Below are 15,965 nucleotides of genomic sequence, written 5' to 3'. Positions count from 1 at the left end.
TGAAGACAGTCATTACAGTTACATTACAATTTTGTACAAGAGGAATCAGAATGCCCTGCTCGCTAGAGCTTACAATCTAGGAGGGAGGGTCAATTGATACAAAAGGTAATAGCTGTGGGGAATGAGCTGACGGAGGAAGTAAAACAGTGTTAGGTAGGCTCCTTTCACACAGGCGCACCGTTCAGATCCGCCTGTCAGGTTTTTTTTTTTTTTTCAGGCAGATCTGAACAGTCACTCCATCCAGCTCTATGGAGCGTCGGATGTCATTGGTGACATGTCCGCTGACATCCGATCTGCTCTGCAAAATCAAGACGGATGGATGTCCTATTTTCCATTTGTCTTTTGGATCAGCTGAAAATGGTCAGGCGGTCCGTAATCATCCGATTCCCCCCCCCCCCCCCCCCCATAGGGGAGAGCAGACTCTCAGACAGTTCCGTCCCTGACCATCCGAAAATCAGACGTTGAGTTCACATCAGACAAAAGTTTTATAGGCTGCACATCCAGCTTTTGTCTGATGTAAAATCGTCTGTCGAATGCACTGTACTAACCGAAAATCCGCAGGCGGCTCGTCTTCAGACTTTTCCCTTCTGATATTCGTACCGTGTGTATGAGCCTTTGGGACTGAGTTACATGCTCCTTCTGGAGAGAAAGTGGAGTAGTGGAGAGATTAAATCTTTGTACTACTGGGAAGTATCAAAGTGATCTTTTGTATGGGCAAAGCACATGCTAACTTTTACTGCATTACAGAAGATAGAAACTTGTGATTTCCTCATTTATTTTGCATTTGTGCCATTTGCTCATCGCCTCTTACTAACCATTTTTTTTTTTTTGTCTTCAGCTGGTGTTGGTAAAATTCACCCAGCCCATGATTACCATCTGGGTGTGGTGAGAATCCCTACTCTAGATCTGCTCAGAAAAAGATCAGGTAATTGTGGTGTTATGCATCCCACAATACAATGTCATTTTTTATTTATTACAGGTATTTATATAGTGCGACAATTTTATGCAGCACTTTACACATATGTCAGAAAAGTTTCGAGAGATTTAATGTGCATCCTCACAGGGTGACACTGGACACACGGGTACTAATGTGCCAATGACCCGATGTAGATTGAAAAAAAGAATAGAAAAAAACGATTTTCAGGAATGGACTTTATAGGCACACACATATAGGATAAAAAATTTTATTTTTAATTGGATAAAGTTAAAATTGTATTTTACAAAACATAAAACAAAGACGCATCATAATGAAATGACCTCAGAGACTCAACACTTCCAGCTATTAAATTCCAATCCAGTGGGATGAAATTATAAATAACCAATAGCAGTTATTCAATTCTAATCCAGTGGGATGAAATTAGAAATATCTGGAGGTGCTATTTGAGTCTCTGGGGTCATATATCATTATGATGTGTCTTTGTTTTGTAAAGTACGATTTTAACTTCATCCAATTAACCACTTAGGTCCGAGCCTCTTTCTGAGATTTGTTGTTTACAAGTTAAAAACCAGGTTTTTTTTTTTTTTTTTGCTAAGAAATTACTTGGAACCCCCAAACATTATACATTTTTTTGGGAAAAAGTACACTTTTGAATTCAAAAATAAGACGACAGTAAAGTTAGGCCGATTTTTATTTTTTATTATTATTATTATTTTGTGAAAGATAATGTTACGCTGATTAAATTAATAGCCAACATGTCACCCTTCAAAATTGTGCTCACTCGTGGAATGGCGACAGACTTTTACCCTTACAAATCTCCATAGGCTACGTTTAAAAAATTCTACAGGTTGCATGTTTTGAGTTGCAGAGGAGGTCTTGGGCAAAAATTATTGCTCTTGCTCTACCGATCGCAGGTCAAGTAGTGACTAGACAGATGGAGAAGACCTCCTTTGCATAGCTAGGGGAAGGTCTACTCCCCTTAGTCTTGGTGCCTGTTGCAACTAGGCCTTGGTACCGTTGAAACTCGACCCTTTGGTTGCCATGTGAAAGAAGGCCTGAGTGGGAGGCTAGAAGATATTGCTATAAACCCGGTGGTGTCTCCCGCGGCAGCCCCCGAGATCACCACTCCACCCCTAAGGGCTCACACTGTGGAGTGGGATAGCTCGAGGGACTCCCGCTAAAGAGACCCCCCACCTGCTTCCCTCTGCTCCCCCAGGGGGCATTCAGAAGTTGTGGCCCCCGGGTGGGAGGCAGTGGGACATACGCTGGTGCTCCCAGGCCTCCTTTGGTAAATCTTTCCAGTACTGGCTATATGTGTTGCAGGTTTTAAGGGTCTATTGGTGCTATGCAGGGAATCGTATTCAATATGCAGGAAATTGTAGAATACTGCTCTGTCTTTTCACCAATTACAGTAGGCGCCCACGTAAAAAGATTGCAACCAAGGAGACAAGCACAACTGCAGAGCTCAGGCCATTTCTCCCCTGCCTTTTTATCTACTAATACACAAGCTTTGGATTAACATGTGGCAGTACAGTGGTGTAGTGGTTAGCACTCTCGCCTAGCATTAAAAAGGGTCACTGGTTCGAATCCCACCCTTGACACTACCTGCCTGGAGTTTGCATGTTCTCCCTGTGCCTGCGTGGGTTTCCTCTGGGTACTCCGGTTTCCTCCCACACTCCAAAGACATGCAGGTAGGTTAATTTATTTCTGTCCAAAATTGGCCCTAGTATATGAATGGGGACCTTGGATTGTGGGCTCCTTGAGGGTAGGGACCAATGTGTGCAATGTACAGGGGAAAAAAAAGGAGGGAAAAATGCACAGGACTGCATCAAAAATGCACTGGAATGCATCAAAAACGTGCATGCAAAAAATCTGGAGCGCATCCAGACTGCATTTCTATGGTGTGAACTGGCCCGTAATGGATATAAAAGGCAGGGGAGAAATAGTTAGACATCTTTTGTAACGCATATATACTGCCAAGTTTTCATGGTTGGCTCTAGATTGCCCCTTTATGCCTTGTGTTCCTTTCAATTGGTTGCCAAAGCTGCTGATTCATACGGATACATAAACATGCACATAGTTGCATAGTTAGTAAGGTTTAATAAAGACACCAGTCCATCCAGTTCAACCTGAATGAGTGTCTACAATTTCTCAAATCGCCTTTCAGGACAACCCCGGAGAGTGTAGCTCCACCTTGCAATCAGGAAACACATGCCCACTTTAAAAACACCTCCTCCTCCTCCATGGCTTCAGTTATTGTGTTTCCTCCTTGGAGGAAGCATGTGCCTGAACCAGGGAGAGCTACACTCTCTGCAGGGGAGTAAGGCTTACCTTTTGTTGCAGGTTGTTTCTCTTTGACCCCCAGCAGCATCTCCACGGGGAGAGGACTCCTGGAGCTCCTGGTCCCGCCATCTCACGGGAGTAAGGACCCTCGGAGTGCCGGCGTCGGGTGCCCGGTGTCCGCTTGTTAGCGCAGGGAGGGCTCTGTTGCTGGCGGAGGCCGCTGCAGGTCAGCGGCATGGCTCCGTTTTCGGCGCCGGGTCCCGGGCGGCGACGGCGGCGTTCACGGTGACGCGCGGGCGCTCTGAGGGGGCGTGGCGCCGTGGTTCAGCGCCTGGAACGCAGGGGTCATGGGGCGGGTCAGGTGACCGTGTGCTTCCGCTTCCGGCCGGCCTTGATGACGCGGCGGCCGGGAAAATTTAAAATGAGAGCTGTTTGTAAAATAGCTGCCTCACTCAAACGATGGAAGAGTGCAAGCCAGCTATGGCGGAGACAGGCGCCCCCAGCACCGGTCCAGCCCAGGTACGTAAGGTGCACTGGCACCCTCTGCTTTACTGTGGGTATGTCTTTGTTTGTTCCCCCCTCTTGGGGGCCTGTCGCTGCAGGTCAGAGGTGGACTTCGCTCTGACCTTTTGCAGCCTAGTTCTGGGGTCTCACTAGTAGGTCTGTTTGGTGGTGGGTCTCTGCACTGGCTTGGTGTTAAGCAACTGGTTGTTGAGAGCTTTTAGTGAGTTAAACCTGTATGTCGTTTCAGGAAAAATCACTAGGAAAAGCTAGACCAGGTCAGAGAAAATGTCCTTCTTGCAAAACCCCCCTCAGAGATTCATGGCAGAAGGCAATGTGCAGAAATTGTATCAGAGAATTGGTGGAAGAGGAAACATCTCAACAATATAAGGATTTGTTTTCTTCGGTTAAAGAGCTGACAAACTCTTTGAGTTCAGTCAGGTCCATCCTGATACAAAACCCTCCTGCACAGACCGAGCCTCAGAACTTACCGCCCAGCCCCAGGGCGTCGTCATCCAGACAGGTGGAAACTGAAGAGTCTGGAGACGAAGGGGGTAGTACTCTCATCTCCTTCAGGGATTCTGAGGAGGAGGAAGAGGAAGAAGATAGCAGGGGCTCCAAATTCAAGCTATCACTAGAGGAAGTAGATGATATTTTAAAAGCAATCTACACTACTCTAGAAATTCAGGAAGAAAAAGTACAACTGTCAGTTCATGACAAAATGTACCAGGGGTTGGACGAAACAAAACGGCGAGTTTTTCCTGTCCACAGGGTCCTCTCAGACTCAGTGAGAAAGGAGTGGAAGGACCCAGAAAAAGCCCCTTTCTTCTCTAAAGCTCTCAAGAGAAGGTTTCCCTTCGAAGATAAGGACTCAGAGGTTTGGAACAAGAAACCCAGAGTCGATGCAGATTTCTCGCAGGTATCCAGACGAACGGATCTAGCCTTTGAAGATATGGGGATCCTTAAAGACCCAATGGACAAAAAAGCTGACTCCATCCTTAAAAAAGCTTGGGATGCTGCGTCAGTCAGTCTAAAACCAGCAATGGCAGCTACGGTGGTGGCCAGGAATCTGGAATGTTGGGTAGAGAAGCTGAAGAGCCATATTGAGGCGGGGACACCCCGCAAGGATCTCTTAGAGTCCTTTCCACTGATCCTTAATGCAGTCAAATACATGGCGGATGCATCAGCAGAATCAGTTAAACTGGCCGCTAGGTCTTCGGCTCTTGTAAATTCAGCCAGGAGAGCAGTTTGGCTGAAAACATGGTCTGGGGACACTGCCTCTAAGGTCAAGCTGTGTGGTCTTCCCTTCTCGGGTGACTTGCTCTTTGGTCCTGATTTAGAGTCTGTGCTGGATAGAACAGCCGATAAAAAGAAGGCTTTTCCAGTTAAGAAAAAGCAGATTGCTAAAAAGAATTTTCGTGCTTTTCAGCAGTCCCATAAAAAAGACCAGGAGCACAAGAGCAGATGGGGTTCACAGAAGGGCAAAGGCAGGGGTGGAGTCCTCTTTAGATCTCCCCCAGAGCAGTCCCCTAAGAACAAGTGACAATATCTCCCCAGTGGGGGGGAGACTGTCAGCTTTTCGCGAACAATGGGACAGGCTGTCTCCAAATCTGTTCGTGAAGAACGTTGTCGATCAGGGGTACAGGTTGGAGTTTTCAGAACTACCCCCGAGCAGGTTTTATGTGACAACATTGCCAAGGGATCAGGAGAAGGCCTCTGCAATGAAGCTGTTGTTACAGGAGCTGATACAGCAAGAGGTTCTGATTCAAGTCCCAGTAAACCAGCAGGGCGGGGGTTTTTATTCACATATTTTTCTGGTGAAAAAACCCTCAGGGAAGTACCGTCTAATCCTGAATCTGAAATTCCTGAACAGGTTCATTCGGTACAAACATTTCAGGATGGATACAATTTTCTCCATCACAAAGCTGTTGACCCCAGAATGCTTCATGGCATCCCTGGACCTAAGGGATGCCTACCTTCATATACCAATTCATCAGGCATCGCAGCAGTTCCTGCGCCTGGCATTGAAGGTAGGGAGGTTCGGTATGGCACCTCCAATTCAGGGCTCTGCCGTTCGGACTCTCGTCCTTTCCCAGGGTCTTTACGAAGATTATGGCAGAGGCTTTGGAACCCCTGAAATTGAAGGGGATTCCAGTCGTTCCTTATCTGGACGACCTTTTGTTTTTTGCAGACTCCAGGGAGCAGGTCCTAGTCAATCTCCAGAGGGCCCAGTCTCACCTCGAGGGCCTGGGATGGCTTCTAAACCTAGAGAAGTCAATCCTGACCCCCTCACAGGAAATGAAATTTCTGGGGTATACATTAAATTCGATTCTCCAGAAAGTTTTCCTGCCGTTGGAAAAACAGGAAAAGTTACAGCTAGCTGTACAGCGGATACAGAGCAACCAGACAGTCTCAGTCAGGATGGCTATGGCAGTTCTGGGCCTGCTTACGGCAGCAATCCCGGCTGTTCAGTGGGCCAGGTTCCATTCCAGACCCCTTCAGAGGGAGGTTCTGTCAAGCTGGTCCCATCAGGATCCTTTGGAAAAACAGCTAAAAATTTCATCAAAGCAGGCGCAAATTGCTAGAGGCAGAATGGAGTCTGAATCAGGAAGTGTTCCTGATGATCTCCGAGGCCTGGGGGGTTCCACAGGTAGACCTTTTTGCCAGCCAGCAGAACTCAAAGGTGGACAGATTCTTTTCTCTTCACCGAGGAGATGCAGCAATAGGGTTGGATGCATTCGCTCACCCCTGGCATTACCAGCTGTGCTATGCCTTTCCCCCCTTTCCTCTAATTCCACTAGTACTGAGGAAATTCAGGAAAGAAAGGACAGACTTAATACTAGTCACTCCTTTTTGGCCAAAAAGACCCTGGTTCGCGGGTCTTCGAAACCTAGCCTCGAAGCCCCCATGGAGGTTACCACTCAGAAAAGATCTGTTATCCCAGGGGACAGTAAGTCATCCAGAAGTGGAACTCCTGCAGCTAACCGCCTGGTTTCTGAGGAGGACCTGTTGAAAGCCAAAGGTCTCTCAGATAAAGTAGTAAAGACCCTGCTGTCCAGTAGGAAGGCAGTTACACAGGCAATTTACATGAAGGTCTGGAAAAAGTTCAACTCCTGGTGCAGTTCTAGAGAACTCAAGGTCAAGAGCACGGTGTCCGTCTTGGAGTTTCTCCATGAAGGAATGGAGAAGGGTCTCGCAGCCAGTACCCTGAAGACTCAGGTGGCTGCCTTATCAGTTTTCTTTGAAAAGACTTTATCTAAAGAAACTTTAATTTCTAGATTTTTTAGGGCTCTTGCTCGAAATAGACCAGTAGCCCTTAAAGACTTTCCCAGTTGGGATTTGTCTACAGTTTTACAGGGTCTCTCGGGAGCACCGTTTGAACCCTTACAGGAAGCTTCTTTACAGAAGGTGGTTTTAAAAACAATCTTTTTGGTGGCCATCACCTCGGCCAGGAGAGTCAGCGAGCTACAAGCTCTAGCTATTACAGAACCCTTCCTTAGAGTTTATCAGGACAGGGTGGTACTGAGGACGGATCCAGCATTCCTACCAAAAGTATCCTCAACTTTCCATCGATCACAGGAAATAGTGTTACCTACATTTTCTGCAACCCCAGCAAATGCAGGAGAGGAAGTTTTTCACACATTGGATGTGAGAAGATGTCTTTTACAGTTTCTGAAAGTTACTAAAGAATTTAGAAAATCAAACGCCCTCTTTGTGATATTTTCTGGATCACGCAAGGGGGAGAAAGCTTCTAAAAGTACGCTGGGTAGGTGGCTTAAGTTGGCTATAACAGAAGCCTATAAAGCAAAAGGAGAAATACCTCCCTCAGGTATTGCTGCCCACTCTACTAGATCCACGGCAGTTTCCTGGGCTGAAAGGGCCGGTGCAACGCCTGAACAAATCTGCAAGGCTGCCACTTGGTCCAGTTATTCGACATTTCTCCGGCATTACCGGTTAGATCTACTGTCTGCAGCAGATCAGGCCTTCGGCAGGAAGGTACTGCAGGCAGTAGTCCCGCCCTAGGGTAAGTTTCTCGGTTATCCTCTCCGGGGTTGTCCTGAAAGGCGATTTGAGAAAGACTCAGTTAGACTTACCGGTGACGGTATTTCTAAGAGCCTTTCAGGACAACCGTTACTTCCCTCCCTAGGTTATGCTTAGTAAATGTATTAAGTTCTACCATGGTGTTGTGCTTTCTGTGCTTTGTTTTCCAGCGTCGGAAGGCCACAATAACTGAAGCCATGGAGGAGGAGGAGGTGTTTTTAAAGTGGGCATGTGTTTCCTGATTGCAAGGTGGAGCTACACTCTCCGGGGTTGTCCTGAAAGGCTCTTAGAAATACCGTCACCGGTAAGTCTAACTGAGTCTTTTTTTTCCCCTTAACCTTAAATAAGAACATGGGTGTTCCAGTGCGTTTTAGGTGCGTTCCCATGAGTTTTTGATGCTTTTTACGGCGTTCCAGTACAGTCCAGTGCAGGAAAAATTTAGCATGTTCTACTTTTTTCTTTTTTTTCTGGAACCGGAACTGCAAGCACTGGTGTGAACTAAGCCATTGAAAACCATATACCCTACTTTCTATACGTTTTTGATGCAGATAAAAAAAACGCACTGGTCTGCATGTGGTGTGAATTGGCCCTAATACATTTTGGATTAACATGTGCATGTTTATGTATCAGTATGAAAATAAAAGTTGAATCACATGTGCACATCCAGCTGTCTTTTAATAACTGTAGTCAGATTTTATCTCTGTGAACTTAAAAATAAATACTTATAGTGGGAGTAAACTCCCATGCACAATTTGTACCTACAGGTAAGCCTATAATAAGGCTTACCTATAGGTACTGTAAATCGACTAAATGCACACTGTTTATATTTATTGTACTGCACCCGGTGACTTCACCAGAGCATGCACTCTAAAGGAACAGCCACCTGTGCCGTTCCTCCAGAGTCCTGTACCCTTAAGCGACGGCTCACACGCGTATGCATGGGAGTGACGTAATTGCGGCTCCGCATACTCTCACAGCGGGAGTCAACGAACCCAGAAAGGAAGACCGGGTGAAGATGGAAGCCTTGTCAGTGGTGAAAGCTCGCCACTAAAAGGTAAGATGCATACTAGCACATTATGGCTTTACCTTGCAGGTTCCAAAAAAAGACACACTACCACTTTAAAGAGGCCCTGTCCCAGAATAAGCACCTTCATTTTTATATTGATATAATAGCGTTTAATGTTTTGGACTCTTATCTTTTGGGCTGCCCTCTGTTGCTCCCACCACTTCTAATGTATTTGACAGCTGAGGCTGTGTTGCCGGAGAACTGCTCCTAGCCCCAGCAAATGTAGACAAACCGCACTGAAACTGTAATTGTAGCTGCTTTCCTGCACACAGCCTCAGTATAAGTAAAATAGTAGTGCTGAGAGAGCAGCACTATAGCACGAGGGAAGTAGCTGGTGGGGAAGGATCATCAGAAGGTTGCAGGAAAGAGAAGAATCCGAAACGCCCAATAGTATCAGATCCTAATTTTTTCTCTACCTGTAACTCTGCAATTGTGTGATACAAAAATTGCCCAAATGGGGCAATAGTAGTTGCACATAAAGCACTATTATATCAATAATAAAAATTCAGTGCTTCTACTGATGACGAGGTCTATTTAAAAGATTGTGCTCAAATGACTTCAGCCCCAAGTTGTACCAGATGCCCCTCTGCACAGTTCTTCCCTCCTCTTCTTCAATTCCTTTGTCTTCAGTCGTAGATATTCATGCTGGTTCTTCTTTTCCCAGGAATATCTGGCTGGTACCCAGTAATGTTACCCGCGGATTCCACTCTTTCTGGCACTGCAGGTGTCCTGAGCAATGTGGTTGGAGGTCTGGAGCTTTCAGTCAACTTTGCTCACCATTCAGACAGAGATCGAGTCCTGGAGGTGGCTCGAGGCTTAGGATGGAATGATGTAGAGGAGGAAGTTGTTGGAAGTGTCAGAGATGGCTGGGAAAAAGAAGACTTGGTCAATCTTTCCGTCACTGTTCCCAAAATCTGGCTTCCGGTTCACTCTCTCTTGCTGGCTGGACACAAGCACATCCACAAGAAAACGTATTGCTACCTGCGCTACAAGCTGTACGATAAAGACGCAGTCTGCTCCCAGTTGAGAAAACCAACCTTCTCAGAAGATGGCCAACAGGCCACTGTAGTGTTTGAGCAGACTAGGAAGATAGAACTGATGAAGCATCAGCCATTGGTGTGGTACCTGCGAGAGGAGAAGTTGGAGATCCAGATCTGGCGCTCTTATGGGAAAGACACTACCGGGCCAAGACCTCAAGATACCGACCGCCTCCTTGGTTGTGCTTATGTGGACATGACCGCTTTGGCAGAGACCACCTCCCGGACCCTCTCTGTTAGCGGTAGGTCACATAAAAGTGGAATGATTGCCATCACGGTTTTCTCCCAAATATATTGTTTGCCTTTCGAATACAACAGTGACATATCTAGGTTAGCTTTATGTTAGCCGGGACTATTGCTCTCTATCATATCTATGGAAACTTCAACAGGGGAGTGGGTTAATGCCCAATAAAACATCAAAAACATTTTTTTTTTTTTTGGGGTGGAACAGATGTAGCCCTGTAGTATAGCAGTAAATAAATGTTATGAAGGAAATGGGTGGAGGAGGCCATGTTTTGCCTTTTCTAAAGAAGGTTTAGGTTTGGGCCGGGTTCACATATGTGCAAATTAGATGCAGGTTTCACCACATTCATGACATGTGAGTGTGGCGGGTCTCAATGGAGCCAGGTGGCCGCAGTGCGGTTTCCAAAAGGGTCCTGTGCGTTTTTTGGGTCCGGTTCAAGTGGGAATTCAGGCAAAAATTTGGACATGATGTGGCACCTCACCCCCAGGCTGGAAACCACGGCCGCACATATGTGAACCAGGTTTTAAAGAATTTTGCTTGTATCATGTTTAATGTGACAGATATTTGAGATACTGGATTGGAACAATATGCAGCCAGTGACTTCTTAGCCCCTGTACACACGGTCAGAGATTTGGACAACCAAATCCGTCTGATTTTCTCCGTCGGATTTTGTCCGAAACTGTTGCATACACACGGTCGGACTAAGTTGTCGAAAAATCTGATCTTTCAGAACGTGATGACGTAATTTCGTTACGATGGGACTACATTCAGGCTAGTAGCCAATAGCTTTGATGTAGGAATTTGATCTGAGCATGCGTGGCACTTGGTCCGATCAAAATTCTCTACACATGATCGGAGTATGTCCGACCGGCCCAGTTGGTCGGGAAATATTTCCGACATGTTGGAAAATTGGGTCCGACGGATATTCCGACGGAATCAGTCCGAAGCATACCACACACAGTCTGATTATCCGACAACACGGTCCGATAGGACACATTCCGACGGATTCTCCGACCGTGTGTACAAGGGCTAAAACATCCTAGGTTTTCTGTACTGCCTGCCATACTTGTTCTGGGTTGGTGACTTTCTAGGTAGCATGACTGTCTTGGGAAACAATACCAAAACAAGCTTGTCATTTCAAACTTTTCCTAAAAACCTAAATATCACTTAGTAAGTTGCAGCCGCCAACCCTGATATCAAATCTCACATATATGCAGAGTTTAAAAACCCCAAAAAAAAAAAAAGTGTAAAGCTGTCAATATCATTTTCTCTCTGATAAAGCCCTTCAAAAATGCCCATGTGCAATCAAAATCTCTCACACAGTCCTCTGCCTTTCCTTTATTATATATTCTATGCACCGAGCACACACCCCTCCACCAGTTGTGCTCTCACCTTAAATTTATGACCCACAAATATTACGCAAGATCATAAATGGCCTGCGTGCCTTGAGATGTGTTCTGTTACAATCCAGTTATTTGTTCCTGATCCCACTGTAACAGATGCTCCTGGTCCCTTTTTAAATGTGGCCCCCTGTCATACAATGGGTGCTTTCGCTCCTCCAAGTTATGATTCAGTTATCACCAGGAAGAAAGAACTACATAGTGCTTTTATCCTCCAACTATACAATTTATTTATACAGTAAAACCTTGGATTGTGAGCATAATAAGTTCCAGAAACTTGCTTGCAATCCAAAGCACTTGTATATCAAAGCAAATTTCCCCATAAGAAATAATGGAAATTCAAATGATTTGTTCCACAATCAACCATTAATTCAGAAGTCCTTCAGTTTATAGTCCATATAAAAAAAATTATAGCAATGTGATTTGGTTGTGTAACCATAAAATGTCCATCTGCAAATGGAAGCCTCCACAAAGGGATTAGAAGCAAAATCCAGCAGGAGCTCTAAGTGTAGGAATATGGGTTGCATTTAGGAATATGGGTTGCATTTAATGAAGATGCAACATTTAGCAACTGACATGGTTGATGATTAAGAGAGTCACATCTAAGGCCTCGTACACACAGGCGTTTTTACAGCGGCTTTTTTGAGCTTTTTTTGCTGCTTAAGAAGGAAACTCCATGATGTTTAATGGGCTCATACACACCATGGCATTTTTGAGCTGTAACAAGCATGGCCGTTTTTAAGCTCCAAAAAAACCCAAGCACCAGCGCCTTCAGAGGCTTCAGCATTAGAGCAGTTTTGACGCTAACGCGCAAAAACGTGCATTAAAGCTATACCAACGTTTTTTTTAGCGTCAGCGTTTTTGAGCTGTAAAGATGTTTATAATGTGATGGGATAATTTAAAAAAAAAACTCTCCTTAGCGTTAACGCTTACAAACGCCGTTAAATGTGCATTGACGCCAGAGCAAAACGCTAATAAAATCGAATTTTTAAGGCTGATTTTTTCCAGACATTGTAACTAGCTTAACAGGCCGTTTTTATAACGTCCATGTGTATGAGGCCTAAGTATGCAGGCATCCAGGGTAAAGCTGTCCACATAGACCATCCCCCGCACCACCGGCTCTCACCGCTGTCAGTCTATAATCGTGACCGGGAAGACTACCCTGCAGTAGAGCGATTGAACCGCTTGTGGAGCACAGCATGGAAGGGATGACGTCAATGGCGGTGAGGATGACAGTCTATTTTGTCAGCTTTACCACCGGAATGCCTGCATACTTAGATATGCCTGTTTTATTCATCAACCATATGAGTTGCTAAGCATTGTACCTTCATTAAATGTAACCATATTGCTACACTTAGAGGCGCCTCTCTTCTCTTTTATACTCAGCTGTGACATGACGCTACTTGTATATCAAGACATCGCTTGTATATCGAGTCAAAATGTACTTAAAAATTTTGCTTGTCTTGCAAAACACTCTCAAGCCAAGGTTTTACTGTGCCCAATTTTCTTTGATAGACCTTTTTTTAAAATAACTTTATTAGAGAGAAAATTGTATTGACAGCGTTCCACTTTGTTTTTTCTTGTTTTTAAACTTTGCATATATTTGATGATCTTAGGAAGTTAACTTCAAAGTCTGCATAATTATATCCCAATGTCTACCATTGCTGTTCTCATAGATCTGCCGTCGTAGGTTCACTTTTATGTCTCTCTTGTCCTCTGTTTCTCCATGTTGCTAGCCTGCAAAGCCCCATACACACTAATCAGATTTTCTGCTGATTTTTGTCTTCAGATTTACCAAAACCATATAATATGAGTTCAAACATTAGGAGTTTCAATGTGTATGCAGTCAGGCAGGCCCTTCTACTACATGGTTTTGGTAAATCTGAAGACAAAAATCAGCAGAAAATCTGATAGTGTGTATGGGGCTTTACTGTGGCAATGCAGCAAGGAGAGGGTGTGATATGGGAGATATGTGTGAAAGGCTTAAAGAAAATCCTGTTACCTTGCACACACCTACCTACCTCTTTCCATACTGTCCTCAAATAACGACAGGTGCAGGATCCTGTCACCACCAGCGATTTTATTTATTTTTCCGGGTCCTGCGGTGATCCTCCTTTTTTTTTTTTTTGTCATTGAGGGGCCACTGATGAGGTCACACCTGCTTCTGTGAAGTTACTTCATCTCCAGCATCCGGCCCATTCCCAGCGGAGATGCTGACAGTATACACTGCGCAGCACAGGCACCATACAGTGTACACAAAAAATAAAAACTTGCTTGTTTAATTCCGCTTTAATGTCCATAGTCTGGGCACAGGTGTGCTTTAAACTATGAGGAGCTTTCGAGCTACCTGTTGTGAAAATAAAGTTAACAAAATATACAAAATATTAAAATAAAAATTAATTGGTGCGTAGTAATGATCGACAGCTGTTAGCACTAATCACGTCTCATAAAGCCGTGTGAAGACAATATAAATTGGAAATGACTATGCTACGACTATATCTCCTGGCATTAATTCCAACAATGATTTTAAAGTGCCAACATTGCAATAAAGAAACAAAAAAAAATGAAGCATGATAAACCTACAAAAAAATGTTATATTGCAAAGAAATATATACCATATTTATCGGCCTATAACACACATCTTCATTTTAGGAGGGAAGTTTCAGGAAAAAAACATAAATTTGAAATAAAGAACTTTAAAGCAATATAAGGCTCAGTGCCTATCACTGCAGCCTCGCGGTTGCCCATCTGCAGCCTCGCGGTTGCCCATCTGCAGCCTCGCGCTTGCCCATCTGCAGCCTCGCGCTTGCCCATCTGCAGCCTCGCGCTTGCCCATCTGCAGCCTCACGCTTGCCCATCTGCAGCCTCACACTTGCCATCAATGCAGCCTGATCAATGCCCAAATGCAGCCTCACCTCAGATTACTGCTGCCTCGGAGGGGACAGTGATGGGGGCGGAATGAGCGCCGCCAGATTACATACAGCGAAAATCTCCTGTTTACTCGACGGCCTCTTTAAGGAAGAAGTAATCCCTGATGAGTTTACTTCCTCTTTCATTCCCTGCAAAGGTAAAGCATAATGGGCTACTATGCATCCCATAGTAGTCCATTATGTGTCACTTACCTGACACAGGAGCCAGCGAAGTCACCGCTATCCATCTTCTCGGTGGGTCCTGCTGCTCCGCCGCTGTCATTCGTCGCTGTCATTCGGCATATCGCCGTTGACTGCTGTGCGCTCAGTGCACCTCCGCGCCGCTGTCTAGACAGCAGTGCCCGTCTTTCGGCAAATATCTCCTAAACCCTGTAGGTTTAGGAGATATTTCTTGGACCTACAGGTAAGGCTTAATCTAAGGCTTACCTCTAGGTCAAAGTGTGTTGTAAGGGTTTACAACCACTTTAATACAAAGTCTTGCCTCCTGGACCGGCTTCTGTGATAGAACAGAGGTCCAATGCCGGCCCAGGAGACGGGACTTCCTATTACAGAGGCCACTGAGTAAACAGGAGATTCTCACTGTATGTAATCTGACGGCTCTCGTCCCGCCCCCTCCCCATTCCCTCCCAGGCAGCCCAAATTGCACTATCGGCGTATAACACGCACACACCATTCGCACCCGATTTTCAGGGTGAAAAAGTGTGTGTTATACGCCGATAAATACAGTATAAAGAATCCTTTGATTGCTGTGATGTTAAAATCTGTGTTATTTCTTTACTATATACGAAGTCTTTGTCAGTTTATCACACTTCATTTTTTTTTAGTTTCTTTATTGCAAAGGTTTAGCACTTCATTGTTGGAATTAATACCAGGAGCTAGCGCTTTAATGACCGCTTGCTGGTGTTTTTTATAACATGCATGCAGTGAATTAATTTGGTCCAAGTACTTTGGGTAGATGAAAATAAGGTTTTTGATCCTACAAATTAAGAAATTCTGCATGATAATTACAATCCCAGATGTCTTATACTCCTGTGAATTGACGAGTGTGTTTTCAGTGTGGGTAACCATCTATCCCTCATCTGCAGGTGTTTATCCCCTGTTTAAGCGCAATGTGCCAAACCTGCAGGGGGCAGCGGTGAGGGTTCACCTGTCCCTGGGCTCAGCCTATCACCCGTCAGTCGCTGCTCATTGCACAAGCTCTGCAGAGGACCAGAGTCTCTCTGAGGAGGAAGCAGAACAGGACTCCTCGGTGGATGATGACCGCAGAAAAAAGGATCTCATCGAAAATAAGAAGTCCTCTCCGAGGAATGAGGGTCCGTCTGCAGTCCCTGACAGTCAGCCAGTCTGTTTGGATGTGGAAAACACATTTGCTGTGAACATAGTTGTTGAACGGGCAATGCATCTTAGCTTGAAAGGTATGTGATCTCATTTACATGGTGTACAGTAACATGCATTAAAGAAGACATGTCATGTGTGCAATATATAATCTGCGGTTTGCAGACCTATCCATCTGCAAATGCTTGTTG

The 15,965-nt window shown here is 45.0% G+C and overlaps 1 protein-coding gene across 2 annotated transcripts in view; it reads left to right on the top strand.

Annotated features, from left to right (window-relative positions):
* C2CD3 (C2 domain containing 3 centriole elongation regulator) overlaps nt 1-15,965 on the top strand; it is a 227,225-nt gene that overhangs the window by 156,661 nt on the left and 54,599 nt on the right. For both annotated transcript variants that reach the window (XM_077451274.1, XM_077451275.1), the window contains 3 exons: nt 839-925; nt 9,493-10,107; nt 15,525-15,854. In XM_077451274.1, the coding sequence (XP_077307400.1) occupies nt 839-925; nt 9,493-10,107; nt 15,525-15,854 (1,032 nt within the window). The remainder of the gene's footprint in view (nt 1-838; nt 926-9,492; nt 10,108-15,524; nt 15,855-15,965) is intronic.

Source organism: Lithobates pipiens, unplaced genomic scaffold (genome assembly GCF_037356315.1).
Source record: "Lithobates pipiens isolate NorthernLeopardFrog02 unplaced genomic scaffold, aLitPip1_a1.2 Scaffold_23, whole genome shotgun sequence".
Classification (NCBI taxonomy): domain Eukaryota; kingdom Metazoa; phylum Chordata; class Amphibia; order Anura; family Ranidae; genus Lithobates; species Lithobates pipiens.
This window is presented reverse-complemented; position numbering and strand designations above follow the sequence as displayed.